The sequence below is a fragment of the Stegastes partitus genome, unplaced genomic scaffold (assembly GCF_000690725.1).
Source record: "Stegastes partitus isolate 25-593 unplaced genomic scaffold, Stegastes_partitus-1.0.2 Scaffold154, whole genome shotgun sequence".
NCBI classification, from domain to species: domain Eukaryota; kingdom Metazoa; phylum Chordata; class Actinopteri; family Pomacentridae; genus Stegastes; species Stegastes partitus.
In genome coordinates, this window is record NW_007577885.1 from 490,269 (window position 1) to 509,969 (window position 19,701).

The window sequence follows — 19,701 nt, forward strand, 5'->3', positions numbered from 1 at the left end:
GGCTACACTTAGAGACAGACAACCAAGCACACTCACATTCACACCTACGGACAATTTAGAACCACCAATTAACTTCAACATGTTTTTGGACTGTGTGGGAGGAAGCTGGAGAACCCAGAGAGAACCCCTGCTGCACGGGGAGAACATGCAAACGCAGAAAATCCTCGGCCCAGACCGGGATGCGAACCAGGGATCCTCTAGCTGTGAGGCGACGGTGCTAACCGCTGATCCACCTTGCAGCGCGCATACAAAATATTCAACATAAAATGAATGAGCCTACAGTTTTGTGCTAGTCATGAGCATAGCAAGTCAGGAACCTCAGAGTCGGACTCATTGGTTTATTTGTAAAGCACATTTCAACTGAAAAAGCTTTACATATGTGATGTGAATAAGGATAACATTTGAAAACACAATGGAGAGGAAAAAAACATGATTAAAGTAAAATACAATACAATAAATAAAACCAGAAAATTATACAGTTTTTAAAAAAAAAAAGTCTTTTGTACAGTGATAATGCCTTAATAAAGAAAGGAAATAAAATGTAGCAGATTTTTTTTTTTAAATAAAGACACAAAGAATAGAAGACTATATTGTAGATTTGAGAGTTTGATGAGTCCGTGTACAGATCTGTGGTGGAGAAAGTGTTCAGATCCTTTACTGAACTAAAAGTAATATACTACAATGTAAAAGAAACTTTTGTGTAGCCCTGCACTGAAATTGTTTCTCAAGTAAAAGTATACAAGTATTAATAAAAGTAGTCATGAAGAGACCTGCTATTGAATTAGTGGAATTTTATTTTTATTTGTTAAGAAGCTAGAGACATGCTGCAGGAACAGGTACAACAGTTTCCCCTTGTAGTGAAGCAGAAGTATAAAGTATAAAGAAGTATAAAGACTCAAGTAGCAGCAATAACAATACATGTAGTAACAGTAATAGCTGTAACAGAAGTACTAGCAGTAGTAGTAGTAATAATAATAGTAGAAGTAGTAGCAGTAGCCGAAGTGGTATTATCAGTAGTACTAATAGTATCAGTAATACTAGTCATGAGTAATAGTTGTGACAGTAGCAGTAGTATTAGCAGTATTAGTGGCAGAATATGTAGAACTGCTCTCGCAGACTAAAGCAAAGACGGAAGTGGGTGGAAGAAGCCTCTCTCTGTCGGTGTTCTCGGTGCCGCTCGCTGTCTCTTTAAAAGCACTCGTTATGTTCCGGAAACACTCGGCACTACTCGTCATCGATCTCTTTCACTGCGGCTCCATCGCCGAGCGGACTGGCCCGCTGCTCTCATCCGAGACCTCAGCGCAGACTGTCGGATCTGTGAATTCACCAACGGCGGCTCCGTGAAGCCTTGAGCTCGTGTCCAAATGCAGGCGATCAAGTGTGTGGTGGTGGGCGACGGGTAAGTGCACGAGCCGGGGCGGCAGCACGTTTCTCCCGGGTGGTTCAGTGATGCGTCCACGGCTGGATGGATGATGGGAGGATGCTATGTAGGAAAAGGGGCTGGGGCTCACTGCTCTGTCGGTCGCTCCGATTTTCTGCCCCCTGATGCTCTATAGATGAGCACAGGATTTTGCTCTGTGGTTGCATTTTAGCATCGTGTCGTTCGGTTCCGTGTGGCGGTGGGAGCGTAGCGCCTCGGGATGCTATGCGGGAACACCTACACGCCTCGTAGGCCACTGGAGGCAGGCTGAAGTGCTGATGCACGCTAAGGAATTTATGGCCCTGTCAGTGGCAAGCAGGCCCCGCTGCCCTAATTCTGCTCACAGTGTGCCTTTTCATACTGCATCCACCTCTCACCCAGCTGCATGTGGACCGAAGTCTGCAGGGGCAATCTGCGGTTTTATAACCGCTAATATCACTGCTAGTTGCTGATCAAGGCCGTGGAAAATACAGAGGCTCTGATAGGATATGAATGTCAAAACCCAGAGAAAGGCCAAATCACATTTTAAAGTCATAATGCTAAAATGAAATGATTCTCATTAGAATGCAGTTTTTCAGATATTTCAGACTTCTGTTTTCCCAGAAGAATTCTGATATTAATCTCAGGAATCTAAAAAGTTTGTCTCCCTGATTCCCCGCTGCCATAAAGTAGATTGTACTGCATATGACAGATGATGTGTGCAGGAAAAGACTGCTGAGGAGGCTCGAATGTCACATATCACTGAAAAGAGCAGTAAAAATAGTGTGGGTGAAAAAAAAAGAGAGAGCGGTCCACCAGTTTTGCACAGCCTGCACAGTGAACTCTGCTTGGGGAGTTCTGCTTGGCAGCCTCTGGAGGGAGCCTTCTTAAATGTGAAGAAGGAACCCTGATGATGTCATTGGGGTTATGGGGAGGCTGGTGTTATGAAAGACATGACTGCTTACCAGGTGGGTGGGATATGAAGATGTGTTCTTGATTTGCTTTACTGGCACAAATGAGTGTTTTTTCTTGTTAGTTTTGATTTTCAAGTATTGCATAGATTGCACAGATGCATGATGCACTGAGTGGGCCTGCTCTGTGTTTGCCATGTTCAGAGGGGATGTGAAGGAGAGTTTCACCTGATGTTGTTCAGATTATTTGATCCCTGCTGGGAAAACTATGTTTTTAATCTCCTAACAGCCAACAAGCCTTTTTAATGGAGGCTATTCTGACATGTGACAGCAGGAAAAGCACAGGTGTTTGTACTGTGATAACCTGAATGCTGGCTGAATTACATTTAGCTGCTTCACTACCTGTGCTGGTTTGCCAACAGACTGTCCTGACTTACAGGTACACTTGAACAGAACAAAACTGCTGTTATTTTTATTCGTAACACCTGTGCTTCCTGCTATAATAAGTCACAATGTCAAACTGTAAAAAGGCCAGTGCACCAGGCCTGCACAGACAGTAGCTGCACCTGGCGAGTACACTAAACCTGAATGTGGACACTATCTGTGTATTTGTGTAGCAGTGCAGAATCACAGTTTGTTTGCATAATTTCTTCCTCATTTTACTCTATACATGCATATGTTGGATCGATAAAACATCAAGATATGTACACATTTTCACCCAAGTTTAAAAAAAAAAAAACTTTGACCACATGACAACCATGTACATTTCATTATTTAGTTTGTTTCAACCAGAGCAAATTTGCATTTCACATACATTTTTGATTAATACACTGTATATCAATATATACAGCAGCAGAGCTGGAAGTGGCTGGAGTCATTTTTTAGTGTTAGGTGGAGGACGTCAGGTTTTGGGTATACATGAAATTCTTGTGTTTGAATTGTCAGCATAAAAGACAACGTAAGAAATATTTTGCTCTTTGATTTTTACAAAAAAAAAGTGATTGGAACAAGCCTGTGAACTAGTAAATGTGTAGGGGGACAAGTTCCGCCAAACTTTAAACATGTGTTTTATGGAGCGTAAACTTCCTTTTCGAGGTGTTGTTTTGTGTATTGTACATTTTGAGAGCAGCTATGATTTGTGCATTCTCCAATGTAGAAGCAACCAGGATTTGGGGTATTATAGTATTTTTTAGCTAACTGTCAGTGCAAACCATTGACACAACAAGATATTTCTCAAAAATGGCAATAATAGTTATTATTTATACTGATTGCTGTATCATAAACCTATGCTATTGTTACATCATTAGCCTTCAGTGTTTCTACATAGAGGTGTATTCAGGAGATCATTAAGAGAGACAGGAATGTGCAACTTTATGTTCAGTCTGAAGCCGCTTTAAAGGACATATGTGTACATAGTGTCTCTGAATGTTGACCCAACAAAGAGACTCAAAGTCAGGATATCTTAGCATCTGTTGCACTCTTCCCCTCGGCTTAATAAAAGTGTAATGCTAAAACATCTGACAGGAGAGGACATTACCACAGAGGTCTTTTTTGTCCTGTGACATGAAAAGATGAATCACAGCTGCTAGTATCAGTACTTTGAACTCCCTGTATTGTTGGTGTTTTTTTGTCCTCTTTTCCATCTGTCCTGCTCTTCATCCCAACCAGAGACACTCACTGACCTCAAATCAGTCTCATGGCACTTTCACACGTATTTGTGCTCTGTGTCACCTCCATTTGCTGCGTCTATGGAGACGTGCACACAAGTTGTTCATTATTTCTTGCATGAGAACACAGCCAATATCCATCCATGCCAACACCAATCTGTGTACCATCCTGCGGCTTGTGCCAGTACAGTGTAGGAGGGCAGGGGAGGGGTGTTATGAGTACTGTATGCGAGCATAATAGAGGTAGGTTGTGCCTGTGCATGCGAGTTAGAAAATATGTGTGTGTGTGTGTGTGTGTGTGTAGGAGGGGGGTGTATCATAGGAGGCTACTGTCCGTAGGCAACATGAATGTAGGCCAGTGTCTGTGTTGAACTCAGTGAAAGGGAATAGCAGCCTGCTGCATTTACACTCACACATACAGTCATGTGTTCACTCATACATTAGTCCACATACATTCAGGTTTTGTACATATGAATGTAGGATTCTAAATTTGTACTCTTGTATCATCTGTTGTCCCTTTTCCTCAGGGCTGTGGGTAAAACCTGTCTGCTGATTAGCTACACCACCAATGCCTTCCCTGGTGAATACATCCCCACTGTGTGAGTAAAGCACACACTGAATTGTGTTCTCACATTAGGACTGTACCATGATTTAGGGTTAAGTGCTTTGGAAATATACAGGACTGTGTAAAGGTTTTGTGACCCAAGGGATCCTCTTTGTACAACCTACACAGGAGTCCATACTCGTTTCTTTTCATGTTTTTTTTTTTCCTGATAGATAGTATCATAGAAATAGCTTCATAAGCCATGTGGATTTACCACTAGAATTTTGTATACAGTGACCTGTTACATCAGGCATGTAGTCTGAGCTGTCCATAAGCTTCAATAATTTTATGTATCACAGACATTTTAGTGTTCTTACAAGGTGAGTTTAACACAAGTGCCAGATAGAGCCTTGAAGAAATGGACATTTTGGGACATGCACTGGATGATGCTGTCATGCATAGAGTTAGGTAAGAAGATTGATGTGTTCAGTGAATATAAAGCCAGTGTCAGCAGCTTCACTTTGTTTAGCAAAAGGACTGGAAATATGGAAAAAGCTAGCCTGGCTCTATCTTAAGGTTAAAAAAAATGCACCTACTAATGTCACAAAAGCTCACTGACCAACATGTTAAATCTCGTTTATGTAAACTGTACGTGGTTTTACTGAGGGTTATGTGCCAGGCTCTTCCTTGACTGGCAGCAGTGACTGAACAAAGTACAGGAAGTTTCTTCTCTGGGCCCACAACTGCAGCATACATGCTCCAGCACATAGCCCTACCTGAAACTAAAACTCTTTATCCACAAACTTCAGTCACTGTACATTGCATTATTACAACTGTCAATGTGATTTAGAATGTGATCGTCTTACTTTTGCAACACAACCCAGAAGATGTAATTAGGCATTGGTTTTCAAGTCTGGAAATGTTGCTTATGCTTATCTACAAAGTGCAGTTTAGTAGGGAATCAGTACGATTTGGTTGCTTGTACTCGTGATTGCTTCTTATTCAGTGTGCTGTCCACCTTCCTGCAGCTTTGACAACTATTCCGCCAATGTGATGGTGGATGGGAAACCAGTGAATCTGGGCCTTTGGGATACAGCAGGACAGGAGGACTATGATAGGCTGAGACCATTGTCTTACCCACAGACGGTACTCAAACTCTCTTCTTCCCTAAATGAACAAACAAACAAGCAAGCAAGCAAGCAAACAAACAAACACACACACACACACACACACACACACACACACACACACACACACACAGTCACAGTCACAGTCACGTTGTAACTGAGGGAACTAATCTAATCTTAGGTGAGGAGTAAGAGGCATAAAATTGGATGTGACTGACATAAACATAATGTTGTAGCTGTTTGTAGTTGAAGAGGTAAATTATGCACCAAGCCAGGTGTCCAGAGTAACTAATAAGATGTTCTGGACATGCCTAGAGTGAAAGATTTAGTTAAACTGTTACTCCTATAATGATAAACTTATGACCAGATACGGTTAATCAGGTTGCATGAGTAGAAATTTTGCTTTAATTCTACATTCCTTGAATAGTGCTACCCAAGAAGCATACGTATTTTTCCATGTGTATAAATGATAAACATAAAAAATTACTTTATTTTGTGTCAACAGAAAGTTGTGAAATTTGTTTATTTATTTTTGAAATAGTTGCACCGTACTGCTCCGTATAAAAAGACTTTGTCTACTGACTGATTTTAACCCTCTGAACTCCAAAACCCACCAGCAGGTTTAAATAGCATGTTATTTTGAAAATATCACCAAATGAGACCATTTATTAGACAGAAGGTACAAACACAAAAAGAATAATCTGATTTTCAACTTTCCGATGGTCATTAAATTACTTTGACATGTCGTTCTGTTAGAAAACTTTACATCTTTAAAGTAGGATATTTCATTATAATCATTGAATTCTGTATGTCTCTTTTTTAATGCAAAAAAATAAACCATACACTATGTAAAAAACAGAAGAAAAAAATCTATGCTCTTCAGCATTAGTGACTCAGCTATGAGCAACTGTCAAAAATTCAGGGATTTTTTCTGGATGAACACATGACAACAAACTAAAAATGTAAGTAGTAAAAGATCTATTCTATATAAAGCTTCACTTTTTCCAGTGTTGGTAACACCTGGGGCACTTGGAAAAATTATTAAATTATTTTTATAAAATAAATAAAGAAATGCAACTTTTGTTTTTTTTCTTTTTTATGATTTACATCATTGTAGCTGTCAGACTGAACACAAGACATTTCTAAGTTCTCTTTACTTTCAGCCATGTTTGTGCTGCTTCTATAGAAGTGACAGACTTTACATTCAAGTGAAAAGAGGCCCACACTGAGGATTTTTTTTTAAAGGAGCAGAAAATGCCCAGAAACTGCTCTACTTAGAGTTAAGTTCTATGTGGGAGTGAGTTGATATCAGTGATTAGTAATTATTAGTAACAGTAGACTTTTAGGAGATCCTGCTTCAACGCCACACTCATTTCTAGAGACACTGTATTTCTATAGAAACAGTTTGACTTAAAACAAACAATCTCCTTTTTTCTTTGGTGGAAACAATCCAAGAGACAAGTGTGAGTCTTTTAAGAAGGTGTCAGTGTTTAGAAGAATGATTGTTGTGGCTCCACACATTCACACACATACAAAAACACAAACACACAGATCTTGCTCTCAACTAGCCATCTCTCTGGTTCTCTCCCAGGATGTGTTCTTGATATGCTTCTCCCTGGTCAGTCCGGCCTCCTTTGAGAACGTCCGAGCTAAGGTCAGTACAGTGACTGACCCCCCCGAATCCCCCACCTCCCCATGCCGAGTCTGACCACTAGGAGGCACATCTATGGCTCCACCTGGCATCACACTGCTGCTCCACCTGTTCAGTCCTCAGCCTAGAACAGTCTGGCTTTCAGCTGACTCCCCCATGGGATGAAGTACAGGGACATGTCCTAAGACGAGGCCTGAACAAGTGTAAACATTTTGCAGAGGGAGCGTGACGGCCGGCTGTGGTTTGGTCTGCTGAGCGTCATGAGACGCTCTCATATGAAACCACATTTTCCAGAAGGTCCATCCTCCCTTTGTAAAGTCTGTATGTTTCTGGCCTGAAAGGTTTTGCTCATCATGTGATACGATGTGATCGGAAGTTGCTTTGCTAGAGGATGTTTTGTGTTCGCACAACTGTGCTTCCAGTCTGATATATTAAAAATGACTTTTTTTATAGGCAACTCACAGTCTGTTGAATGTCATCGTGGAAAGGCGCTCAGTGCTCTGCCGTGGTATCCAACTAACTGTTTTCTTTCTCCTCTCCACTGACTTTGTCCTCTGTATATACATATGTGTGTGTGTGTGTGTGTGTGTGTGTGCTTGTGGTGCCTTAGTGGTACCCTGAGGTGAGACACCATTGCCCCAACACACCAATTATCCTGGTTGGCACCAAGCTGGATCTGCGAGATGACAAGGACACCATCGAAAGGCTGCGAGACAAGAAGCTGTCCCCCATCACCTACCCACAGGGCCTGGCCATGGCGAGAGAGATCGGTGAGGCTGTGTGTGCACACTGGATATGATTTCTGTGAAGACATTTGTCACCATTTATTTTCCACAAATGATAAGTGATGTATGTGTAGTCTTGCAATAAGTGAGATTAAATATTCAAAAAGTTAGGCATCATAAATCAGGTAAAACAGGGTGAGTCAGGAACCCAGTACTAACCATTGCTTACAGGATGATTACCAGAAATTCACATTCCTGATCTTGGCTGGATGCAGTCACATTTTAGCCAAATCAAACATTAAACCACACCCAGTAAATAGCAAATGGGAGCAAAGGCAAGTATTTACATTGTACATTGATTTTTTTACAACACTTATTTATTATAAAGGTACCAACAGCAGTTCATCTTAAAGAACGGCCCAAAGAAATTCTTGGATTAAGTGCTTTAAGCAGAGCTGCAGTCAGGATGTGGCCTCATTTAGCTCAAAGGCTGGAAATGGGGGGGGGACAGCTTGCCTCGCTCTGTTTAACTCAAAGTTCAAAAAGCAGCTACAACTCTAAAGCTCGCAGAATAATAGATACTATCTTGTTGTTTAATCTGTACATAGATGTACGCACAGCAATATAAAGTGATTTCAGAGGAAGTTTGGTTCTAAAACTGCACCTGGTAACCTGCATGGAAGTGATAGACACTGCACAGAAGAAGAAGCTGATGGGACACACAACCGTTGTTCATTACGGAACACCTCCAGCAGTGACTGAACAAACCACAACTTGTCAACCAGTAAGCTTTAGAGGTGTTGACAGGTATATTTTTAAAGATTGGACAAAGCCAGGCTTGCTGTTCCCTCCACTTCCAGTCTTTATGCTAAGCCTGGCTATACCAGACACTTGGTATCACTACCACTGAGATTTTGACTCTCAATAGCAATTTTGATACCACAGCAAAAAAAATACACCAATGAAATTAAGGTATTTCATCATCAGCACTTAAATTTGAAAAGACTTGGGATTAAGTCTTGGTAGTCTAGTAGTAAAGTGATATTACTGTGATTTAGTGCCATATTGTGCGAGGGGGGAAAACAGTTTCCCATGGTGGCATAGCATTTCTACTGCAGCTTTCTGATACATGAAATCTTAGATATAGTTGACTATGTGTGTTTATCTACTTTGTGCCTGTCAGGGGTCCGCTAACATTATCAGCAGCACCCAGCTCACATTGTGAATTACTGTTACATTGACCTAAACAAACTAAGGTCACCTTGGTGAATGTTGTCTGTGGAGCATTGCTACGTCAGATCCAACTGTCACAGTTCACAAACAGTACCAGTAATGTTTCAGGATGTGAACTTTGTGCTGACATGTTGTTTATGTAATGTAACAACTGTAAGTCTCACAGCTTGAATTCTGTTTATAGATCCAGTTGTCTGTTTTTGAGCTGCTTGCATCAGTTTGAGGTGTTTTTCTGCTTGTTCCAAATGTGACACAATTTGCATTCTGACTTTTCGTTGTCCCTTGTTGGTCCCTGGTCACTGATTCAGACAGTTGAATCTGCACGTGCTGACACCATTATGAAGAAATTACAATCTTCAGTAGCCTGGAGAAAAAACAATCAAGTTTTTATGGTAACATTTGCAGTACTTTTAGTACCTTTGGTACCATAGGAAACAAGTATTGTCACTTTTTCAGAATTCTGGTATTGACTTTGGGCACTTTTTTGGCCCTGACCAAAACTTCATACTTCAAACTTTCAGTTTCAGTGTGGGAAAGGTGTGGAGATGTTTTGAACTCAGAGGACGTAATTGGAAGTATTCTGAGGCACTGAGTTCAATGACATATTACTTTGTTTTTAACTGTTTTCATTTGAACCTTCCAAGCTGAAGCTGTGCTTGAGCTTGAAGTGGTGTCACTGACAACTGTGTTTCCCATCATGCCCTCTTACCGGTCCTCAGGGGCTGTGAAGTATCTGGAGTGCTCCGCACTGACCCAGCGAGGCCTGAAGACAGTATTTGACGAGGCCATCCGAGCTGTGCTCTGCCCTCCACCTGTGAAGAAGAGGGGAAAGAGATGCACCATGTTCTGAGGAGGAAACACTGCTTACACTACACTACATCACCATGAACAACAAACACTACTTCTCTGAGAGGATGAGAGAGAAAACTTGCGAGAGTGAGTGTGCACTGCTGAGACTGCTTTCTTTATATTGATGTTTTTTCAAAACCATATTGGTAACAAAACCAATATTTATTCCAATTTTTTTACCATTACTAAATAGGGTTGTAGGTTCTCTGTGAAAGACATTGACTGTCCAACTACTTTGTACTCATTGAACCACATCATGTTGCCATGAGGGCTGACAAAGGTTTCTGGAACTTGTTTTCATACTGCAACATCTCTTCTTTCTCAGCCATGCTTGCTTGAATTAATGCAGTGTTGACTAGATAGAACGTGAACTGTGAATAAGTCATCAGGTCTGAAGTTACCCTCAGCCTCTGTTCTAAGATCAGCAGGTTCAAGCCAAATACGACTGCATGCATTTACAACGTATTGTACAGCATTGTAGTTTCTTCCATCATTTCTGTCAGGTATGACCTCATTGTGCTCACCGAGGTAAACACTGAGATCTGTGGTCGTTGTGTCACAACAAAGTTAGGTGAGTTTAGAAACACCAGCAGCCAGATGATCCGTGTGGCAGTTTTTAACCACTGGATGATGATTTGGATTTAAACTACTCAAAACCAAACTGAGATGTTGAACAAAGGGTGCTAAATAGATAACCACGGCTCACTTTTTAGTAGTTTTAAGGTTTGCTGCATATTGCAATAATTTGTGTTTACTCAGTGCATTGTCACATAGAAAAATGTTGTGCTGTTGCTTTGACATATTGGACCTTTAGACCTAGTCAAAGAAACAGGGCTTATCTGGAACCCAGCAGCTCCGTTTTGTCTTAATCTGGCAAGTTGCACTTGCCATGAGCATCTGTAAGGGTTTTGATGGGGTTTTTAGTCCTGTCGGACCTTACTTAAGTAAGTACAATGCTGTTCATACCTGCAGGATTAATGGACAGAACTGACTACTTTCCTCCAAAAGGATCATGAAGAAGAGACATGGCTTAGCATTTAAACTGCAGCTAAAAGTAAGAGCAGCCATGTTTTCTCTGCTAACCTTTGCATTTAAAGCCATGCAAAAATTTGTTATTCTAAGTTTACCTTATGTTTGAAAGCAAAGTCTCATTCTTGACTTTAAAGCAGCAGTTTGTTGTGAGAAAAAAATCAAGCTTAATTTGTGAACAATAGTTTCACAAAATAATCTCAACTTAGAGTCCACTTACAATCTTCACAAGCTGTCAACCACAGCTAGCGGTTTTCATTAACAGAAACAGTTATAGGATGAAGATTTCTTAGGATCATTTGCTGGGTGGCTAAAGAACACAATGGGTTGTGGTTGAAGGTTTATTAGGAAGCTTGTGAGAGCACCTGTGGGTGTTCTACTCCAAGCGTCACTTTTAGCGAGGTGTAGATGGTGTATCCAAACTTTCCTTTCCTTTTAGGATGAAAACAAATCTGTTCTTTGAACACACTTGTCTTCTTATTTTAGGCAAGCACCTGATCTTAGTCAAGTGTCTTTGGGTAGCTTTCTCTAACTGTGAACATGTGACAGATGAGCATGCCAAACATGGGGGCTGTAGAACCTTGCTGCCTGAGTTCTGCCTCTGAGGGTAGAGGAGCTTGCATGGGTCTTAAAATATTCTGTCTTAATTTATCCCATTGTTTAGATTTTGTCTCTGTTCCTCTGTGTGTGAGTGTGTGTGTGAGTGTATATGTGTGCGTGTGCACAAGTGTGTGTGTGTGTCACAGGCGTGTATATAAATGCTGGTATTTGTGTGTGTGGACGGGCACGTGTCAGTATCAGTGAGACTCAAGCTCGTGTTGGTATCAGTGAGACAGCGTTGTTCAACATAAAAGACAGTATTGTTTTAAGCCAAGTTTTTTAGTGTCCAGTTTTTGGTACTATTTCATATTGTATTGTAGTAATACACAAGATTTTTCAACAATCTGTGGACATAAACAAAGAAAAAATGGATATAAGTGACATCTAGTGATTTACAGAATAATCCTTAGAAAAGAAATGCGTAATGAATATCTATCTACATGTACCTGAATATTTAGCTCTTAAAACTAAAACAATACAAACTAAAGGGATTATAGTCGCTCATGTTGAAGTTAGAAGTGTTGCTAACAGTGTACAATAAAGGGGCCAATCTTTGCAGAGTTTGTTATTGTGGCAAACAGTGTGGGTTGCACCTTTATGATATGCATTTCTGTATGGTTGCAGGCCTGCAGTGTGTCTGTCTCCCCCGTGTGGTGAGACGCAGCACTGCAGAGCCCTCTGTCATGCTGTCTTTGGTTGGCATAGCTGTGTGGTTGAGTCATGTTGTGTGGTCCTGCCTAACTAAGGTGTCGAAATGTAGCTGAGAAACGCAGCAAAAAATTCTAATACTAATATTGCATGGAAGTTCTCTGGTTATTTGACCCACTGTAATTCTTAGGAGAGGTTGTACGATGAAATGCATTGACCATGTATGTATGTAATGTAAGATGACTTGTATACTTGTTCCAACTGTCTTATTTTTTATTACTTCACATGTCTGTGTGGTGAAATATTTCAATTTTTTGTATACTAAATACAAATGTATATGTAAGGTACTCCTGCTTTCTGTCATGATTCACTCCTCAGCTGCAGCCAGGATTTTAGGAAGATATGTCCAAGTCTACCAATCTTTTCAGTGATATTTTCTGATAGATAGATAGATAGATAGATAGATAGATATATAGATAGATAGATAGATAGATAGCTAGATAGATAGATAGATAACTCCATTTTAGCAATGTTGTTTCAAAGGCAGTTCCACATTGCCAGGAAAAACAATTCTAGCAGGCACATATTGAGTAAAAGTAAGGCCTAAAAGAAATCAGCTTCAAAGACTAAAAATACAGCAGTCACGCTGTAAAAGTTCCTCATTTACAATGCAGTCCATAAACAGGAACAACATCCACCGTCAGTTCTTTATTTTTTCTGTCTTCAACATGATGTCTCCATGGTTACAGTTACACATGAAGGTAAACAAGACTAACAAAGTAATTTCCCATTTTCTTAGTGACAAATGTATTGAGTTATTTGCACTACAACACAAAGAACGAAGACGGATTATTAACCCATTATTTGGCCCTGTGCTGTGGACGGACCCGCAGTCTAAATGTAGACTGAAGACCTTTGATTATATTTTTCATGCAGAATATAGTCCCAAATCAAGTCAGAACAACACAAACTAAGATATTGTATTGTAGTGCAAAGGAGTTCCAATTGTAGTACAAAACCTGAATGTGGTGGTTTTATGGGATTTATGTGTAGAGGTTGGTAGGTAAGGGCTTAGCCTTTACAACATTCTGGTCCACAGGCAAAATAAGACTACTAATGCTCAAAAACATTAAAATAAACAAAAGAAAAACAGATACGTTTCCCTTAATCCTACATCAACCACAAATAACAGGGAATCTATAGGGAAGTTATGCAGTAGGTAAGTTTATTTAGTGCACAAGATTGATCTCTTGGGGCCGCATGTGATGGAATAAGACGCTTTTTTTTCTTAACAGAGGGACAATGTGCCACAGCAAGGATCTCGTAGGTCAGCAGGCCAGGAAGCCTCCATCCACCGGTAGAGTGACTCCGTTGGTCATGTTGCTCTTGTCGCTCAGCAGGAATAAAATACTGTTCACCACGTCCTCCACCTCTACACACACACACACACACACACACACACACACACACACACACACACATACATACACACACAGATCAGTTCACACTTGGATAGAGTCTGCAATTCTGGAAAAAAAGATATTTATCAAACTGACATATTAGCATGTGCCAGATTTACTGTGTGTTTCACTCCCACTGCAACCTTATCTCCAGCTTCCCTGCCTCTCCCATGTCTTGTGCGCAAACATGCATAAGTGTGACCATGCTCAGGACACACTAGTGTTCTGTGGATCAGAGAAACCTTGTTTCTTTCCAATTTACAGAACCAGGACTATGTACAAAAAACAGATTTTTTGACAGCTAGCAGACCAAGAGGAAATATTCACTGTATTTGACAAAAAGCACATTGGATTAGAATCGTTGATGCCACCTTTAATTAAATGAGCTGCTTCCTGTCTTTATGCTAAGCTAGATCCACCACATACTGACTCCAGCTATTGTTTCACCTTTGCCTCAGAGACAGTAGGATCTGCTTTCTCCTACTGTAACAGAGGAAGTTTTTTTTCTGTTCTATGAAACCAGTATGCAGACAGAAACCTATACTCATCTGACACTGACATTTATACATTTTCTGAACTTGCTTTGCTGATGTTATGATCCCCACTTTTTAAAATATCTGTAAAAGTATCTGGGATCATATCCACATAAAACCCTGATATCGATCCACTCATCTTATTTGGGAAACCATTCCTTTAAGATGTGACTCTGCCTCTCACTCAGCACATGCTAGGACAGGCTCCACTGTGAATGGATAATGTATGGAGATGTGAGCCCTGGAGCTTCAAGCTACACAGAGAGCCTGTTGTAACAAATTCAAATTACACCTCACTGTATTACAGAAGGGAACATTGTGCATATTTGCTCAAAAAAAAAAAATAGATCTGTGTCCTGCAGTACATGATGAAGTACAGAGTATGTACACAGTCTGCAGTGTCTGACCTGCGAAACGGCCGAGGGGGATGCGGCACATCATAGTCTTGGCTTTTTCGGGGTCGCTCCAGCCCAGGCGGCCCATCTCAGTCATCACCACTGTAGGGTTCACACTGTTCACACGGATCTGATCACAACACAACACAAGAGCTAAATTAAGGTCTGAATGTCACTGACTGGTCAAATGGCAGTCTCAGCGGTGCTGAGATGGAAAAGATGAGAAAGAGAAAAAAAACACCTGCAGAAGTAGGAGTTCCATGTGTACAAAAATGCTGCCAAAGATACTGTAAGTAACCCATCAGTATCTTTCAGAAAGTACTATATCCCATCAGAGACAGTTGTTAAGGTAGAACTATTTGGATCTTGGTTCCTCCAGTGGAAACACAGCTAGAGGAAATGAGTTCCTCAGAAAGGTTCTAGTTCCCTGACAAAATATTCTGTAGTGGAAACAGCTTATCATTCTCAGTGGAATGCACTTTGACTAGTGGTATTTTGCTGCTGTTCAACTTTGTGGTACGGCCAAATAGTATGTCAGTCAGTGTGGACCATTGACAACAAAGGTCAGGTTTTGATGAAGAGAAACTTGTATTATTGCTAAGTCAGTGACAATGTGACATCACTGTGAAGTGTGGTTAAAGGTTAAACACAGCAGACCTCCGGCCACAAACAACCACATGACAGAGAATCACTGTCTCATTGAAGCTCTAGTTAAATCTCTGGGATTCTGGGTAAAGACAGGTCCTGAAAGTGATGCTACCTGATGTGGTCCCAGCTCTAAAGCCATGACTTTAGTCAGCATGTCCAGGGCCCCTTTTGTGGCACCTGAGGAATGACAAGGACACAAAGGACACAATGAGAGAAACAGCAGAAACTAACTTTGTTTGTGTCAGTCAGCTGCTTTTCATTTAAAATGTAAATCTTTGTTTCCCTGACGTGTAAGTAAGGAGGAGCAAGGCTGTCAGGCTGTGGGTGAATGTTAGCTGTCCATCTGTTACTTACAATAGACAGCATGGTCTCTGAGGGCGCACTGCGAGGCCTGGCTGGACACATTGACAATAGAGCCTCCTGATCCTCTGGCCTTCATACCACGAGCTACTATCTACCCAGAGAGGCACAGCTCTGTTAGATTCCACAGAAGCAGTTTGAGGAACAAAACATTTCAATCTCAACTAATGGTGTAGCGTAAACCTGGAGTTTTGGGGACCAATACAGTCTGAGGCTGCGGTTAGTAACTCAGTTTTGATTGTTTTACCTGGGACACGTGCAGCACAGCTTTCACATTCACACTGAATGCCCTGAAGAACACAGGAAACATAACAAGTTACGGCATGAAGCTCTACCTTCTGGGTCAGTCCTTATCCTGTATCCTTTGATTAGTTATTGGTGCAACTACATCAGTAGGGTCATAAAAGTATTTAACATTTCTATCTAGTATCTGCCTTACTGGTCAAACTTGTCAGGTGTGACCTCCAGAAATGGCTGCAGGTTGGCGCAGGCAGCGTTATTCACCAGCAGATCGATGGGGCCGACGTCCTGCAGGGCCGCCTCGGTGGCCCCCCAGTCTGCCAGGTCCACACATACCGGGGTGATGGATGCACACTGTGAGAGGAAGTCAAAGCTAAATATACCAGTGATGATAACAGAAGAATGAGAGATGGAAATCAAGAAATGAGTTGTTTGGATTAAAGGTCTCCTAATATTAGTAGTTATTTCCTACTTATCCACACACATTTTCTGTTCATTTTTTGTATAAAACTCACTCGCAGAAAGTAAACTGTGGCAGTGAATACATACTGTACAGTTGTACTGTTCAACTTGTTCAAAATCTCCATTGAATAAAAATACTTTTGGAGTAAAATCCTTTACAGTAAGCATTCTGTAAAGTAAGAGGATAAAATTTCATCCTGATGTCACACTTCAAGTACTGGTTGAACAGCTTACTAACTGGTAATTGTTTTGAAGATTCTGAAAACTTTTAAACTGAGATACTGTATAACTGATGGACAGCATTTAAGATATCTTTTTACTAAATCAGGAATCTCTGGATGCATGTGTCTTCTTTGCATTTTTCAGTAACATCTTGATTTGTTATAAACCTGAAAATCAGTAAAAGTCAGTTCATGTTTCCACATCATATGAATAAACCATTCCAGAGAGCAACCAGAGAGGAGAGCTGAGTGATGATGATGGAGGAGAAGGAGAAGGATCAGGCGAGCACTCGGTTGCAGGAGATCAAGAGAGCAGTGGGGTGGAGAGCAAAACAGACACCGAAGATGACAATGAGTGCAGAGATGAAATTGGGTCACAATGGGACAGACAAAACAGAGGAGGGTGTGTGGGGGGCATCAGAGGTCAGGATCAGGGGCCCCTCAGATGGGTGACTTGGCTGTGTGGGTGGGGGTGTACCTCCTGCACCAGACTGTTTAGGTCGGCCTGCGTGCGCGTGACTGCGGTGACCTTTGCCCCGCAGCGTGCCAGAGCCAGAGCCGTGGCCCTGCCAATCCCTGGGATACAAAACATCCATAAACACAAAGAGTGATTATAGAGTGGAGCTGCTGCAGTGACAGCAGATCTGACACACACTCACACACACACATTCCACGCATGTCTTAGGCGTTACTCCACGAACAAAGCTTCTTTAAATTCTGCTCTCTCACTGACAACGCTCATTCAGGGTACGTGCAAATTCATCAGATGCCTCCATCAGTCTTCAGCTCTGCTGAGTTCACATGCAGCTTAATCACTGACTTGATCCCCTCAGCTTTAAAAACTTTGTTCTTGTTACCAACAACACTTTAAGTCCTGGTGATGCAGTTGTAAGCACAAAGACAAAATCTTTAATGCCATGTGCCACATTTGACAGTAAATATAACGTCTCCCCTGAAGACAAACAGTTTAGTACAAAGGTTTACACACACTTGTTAAGACCATGTGTGTCATGGTAGCCTTGTGTTTCCAATGACTTCTATAACTCAGAATTTTCTATGACTCATATGTAAACTCATGCATCTTTGTCATGAAAAACAATCATGGATTTTGGTTCCTTCATTGATTTATTATAGGTCTCCAGGAAAAAGGACAAGATCTGCTGTACATATACAGCATATACGGTCTGTGGTAACTACTGTGGTGACAACCATTGACTCTAAATGGGGCTTTAGGTTTTGTTGAAGCAGCTCACACAACGAATGCCTGGCTATGTCAAACCTGCTTCATGATACAGCCCTCAGAAATCACAAGTCAGTTTGTCCAGGGTTTGCGTCGAATCGTGCCACACATCTGCGACACAGAGAGTTAATGAGCGGGTCGATGCTGCGTGTAGAATGCTTTCCCACTTGTTGAAGGGTTTGTTGAAGCTGACGGACAGTTTGGGGGACAAGATTCCTCATTCAATAAGAGCATCATGTGGCATGCTGTCTTTATTACCATGCTGTCTGAGACTGGTTCTAATGGTGGAGTTGGACATTAAAGCTCTAACTGACATGTCAGCATCCAGCAACCAAATAGCCTGTTCTCGTCTTTAATGTTGTATCTGAAGCAACATGTCATTTAAATAAAGCAACATTTAAAGACGGCCTTTTATAATCAGGGTCCAGGAAGTGCCTCAGTGCTGGTCACTAAAAAAAGCCCAGGTAGTAACCAAAGTAATTCAGTGGTCAACAATTTGTCACTTGTTGAACGTTTTGTGCACAATTGGCTAAATTTAACAGCACAAAAGAAATGACACTTCTAACTCCTTTGACAAGTGAGAGAAGAATTTGAGAGACAATTTGCACGCTGCGTTTAGAATTCTGTTAAATCTATCACTGAACGGTCAATAAAGTAAGTAAAACATATTTTAAAATATATTAAATAGAACAATTTGACGAGTTTTATTGTGTGTAGTCCAAACAGTTCTTGTGCTGTGAGGACTCTGGACGGTGGGTGTAGTTTTTAAAGCGGCCTGCTGGTGTCGCCAGGCTGCTGTGTGTGTGTGTGTGTGTGTGTGTGTGTGTGTGTGTGTTGTGTGTGTGTGTGTGTTTTTTGTGTCGTTACCTTTTCCTGCTCCCGTGACCAGAGCATGTTTGCCTTCAAATGAGATCTCCATGTTGAGCTGCAGAAAGAAGTGAAACTCTTCAGATTCATTTACGAAGAGAAGTTTTGTCACTTATGCACAAACTTCCTGTCTGCTGTCAGGACTGATCGTGCTACACTCAGCAACAATTTCTCAATCTACACAACAATACTCCTGCTGCTGTACTACTCAGCTACATCTGAACACACTGCTCACACGTCTTTCTCAGTCTGCACACAGTGATCACTGCAGGCTGGCGACAGTCAGGACAATCCGGCCGATGCTCACCGACACACGGCTGAACACTGGAGGAAGCGCTGCGTCTGTGTTCTGATGGGCTCAAAGATTAAACTTAGACTGAAGTTAATGTTCAGATGGTGTTTGTCTTCCAGGTCATCCCTGCACAGTCACCGTGAATAGCCAGAAACCAGCAGGAACAGCTCTGCCCTGCGGAAGGACAAAAGGAGGAATGAAGTTTTCAGGTTTTACAGCAAAAGGGGAAACAGATTGACTGGTTTCAGTGATTTCATTTGATGTCTGTTTATGTAAATTCAATTAGTTAGGATGAAACAACGAGGAGCCGTGCATTATACGGTTTTAATGCACGCAGCGCAGCGGAGTGTTGGCACAGATCAGCTGTGTCTTGACATGTGAATGAGAGAAACGCGATAAAACATGGATTTCGAGGCTAATTTGAATATTTTGGCCGAAACAAAACGTTTGAAGAATGGGAAGAGGAGGAGAGCAAACAAGAAGAACAGCAAAAGCAACGACATAAAGATTTATAGCATGGTCAGCGAGACTTCTATGGCTAACTGGCATGCATTGTTTGCATGAACTAGTCCCCAAACCGTAGGCATTTTTAGCAAGTTC

At 41.3% G+C, this 19,701-nt stretch overlaps 2 protein-coding genes across 3 annotated transcripts; one reads left to right on the top strand and one right to left on the bottom strand.

Moving 5' to 3' along the window:
- The first annotated feature begins 1,279 nt into the window (after positions 1-1,279).
- On the top strand, positions 1,280-12,730 carry rac3b (Rac family small GTPase 3b). The gene is made up of 6 exons (XM_008279318.1): positions 1,280-1,399; positions 4,505-4,576; positions 5,550-5,667; positions 7,240-7,302; positions 7,910-8,069; positions 9,977-12,730. Exons 1-6 carry the CDS (start codon positions 1,365-1,367, stop codon positions 10,105-10,107), a joined length of 579 nt encoding a protein of 192 aa, XP_008277540.1. The 5' UTR covers positions 1,280-1,364; the 3' UTR covers positions 10,108-12,730.
- A 348-nt stretch (positions 12,731-13,078) lies between these two features.
- Positions 13,079-19,215, bottom strand: dcxr (dicarbonyl/L-xylulose reductase). Of its 2 annotated transcripts, none has more exons than XM_008279319.1 (9): positions 19,117-19,215; positions 18,810-18,867; positions 17,181-17,278; positions 16,219-16,373; positions 16,027-16,069; positions 15,774-15,873; positions 15,532-15,596; positions 14,784-14,901; positions 13,079-13,813 (listed from the first exon to the last, which is right to left on the bottom strand). In XM_008279319.1, exons 2-9 carry the CDS (start codon positions 18,859-18,861, stop codon positions 13,581-13,583), a joined length of 864 nt encoding a protein of 287 aa, XP_008277541.1. In that variant the 5' UTR covers positions 18,862-18,867; positions 19,117-19,215; the 3' UTR covers positions 13,079-13,580. The 2 variants fall into 2 exon arrangements, with proteins under 2 accessions (XP_008277541.1, XP_008277542.1); XM_008279320.1 differs by having other exon boundaries at positions 13,626-13,815; positions 19,045-19,152.
- Between the last annotated feature and the right edge of the window lie 486 nt (positions 19,216-19,701).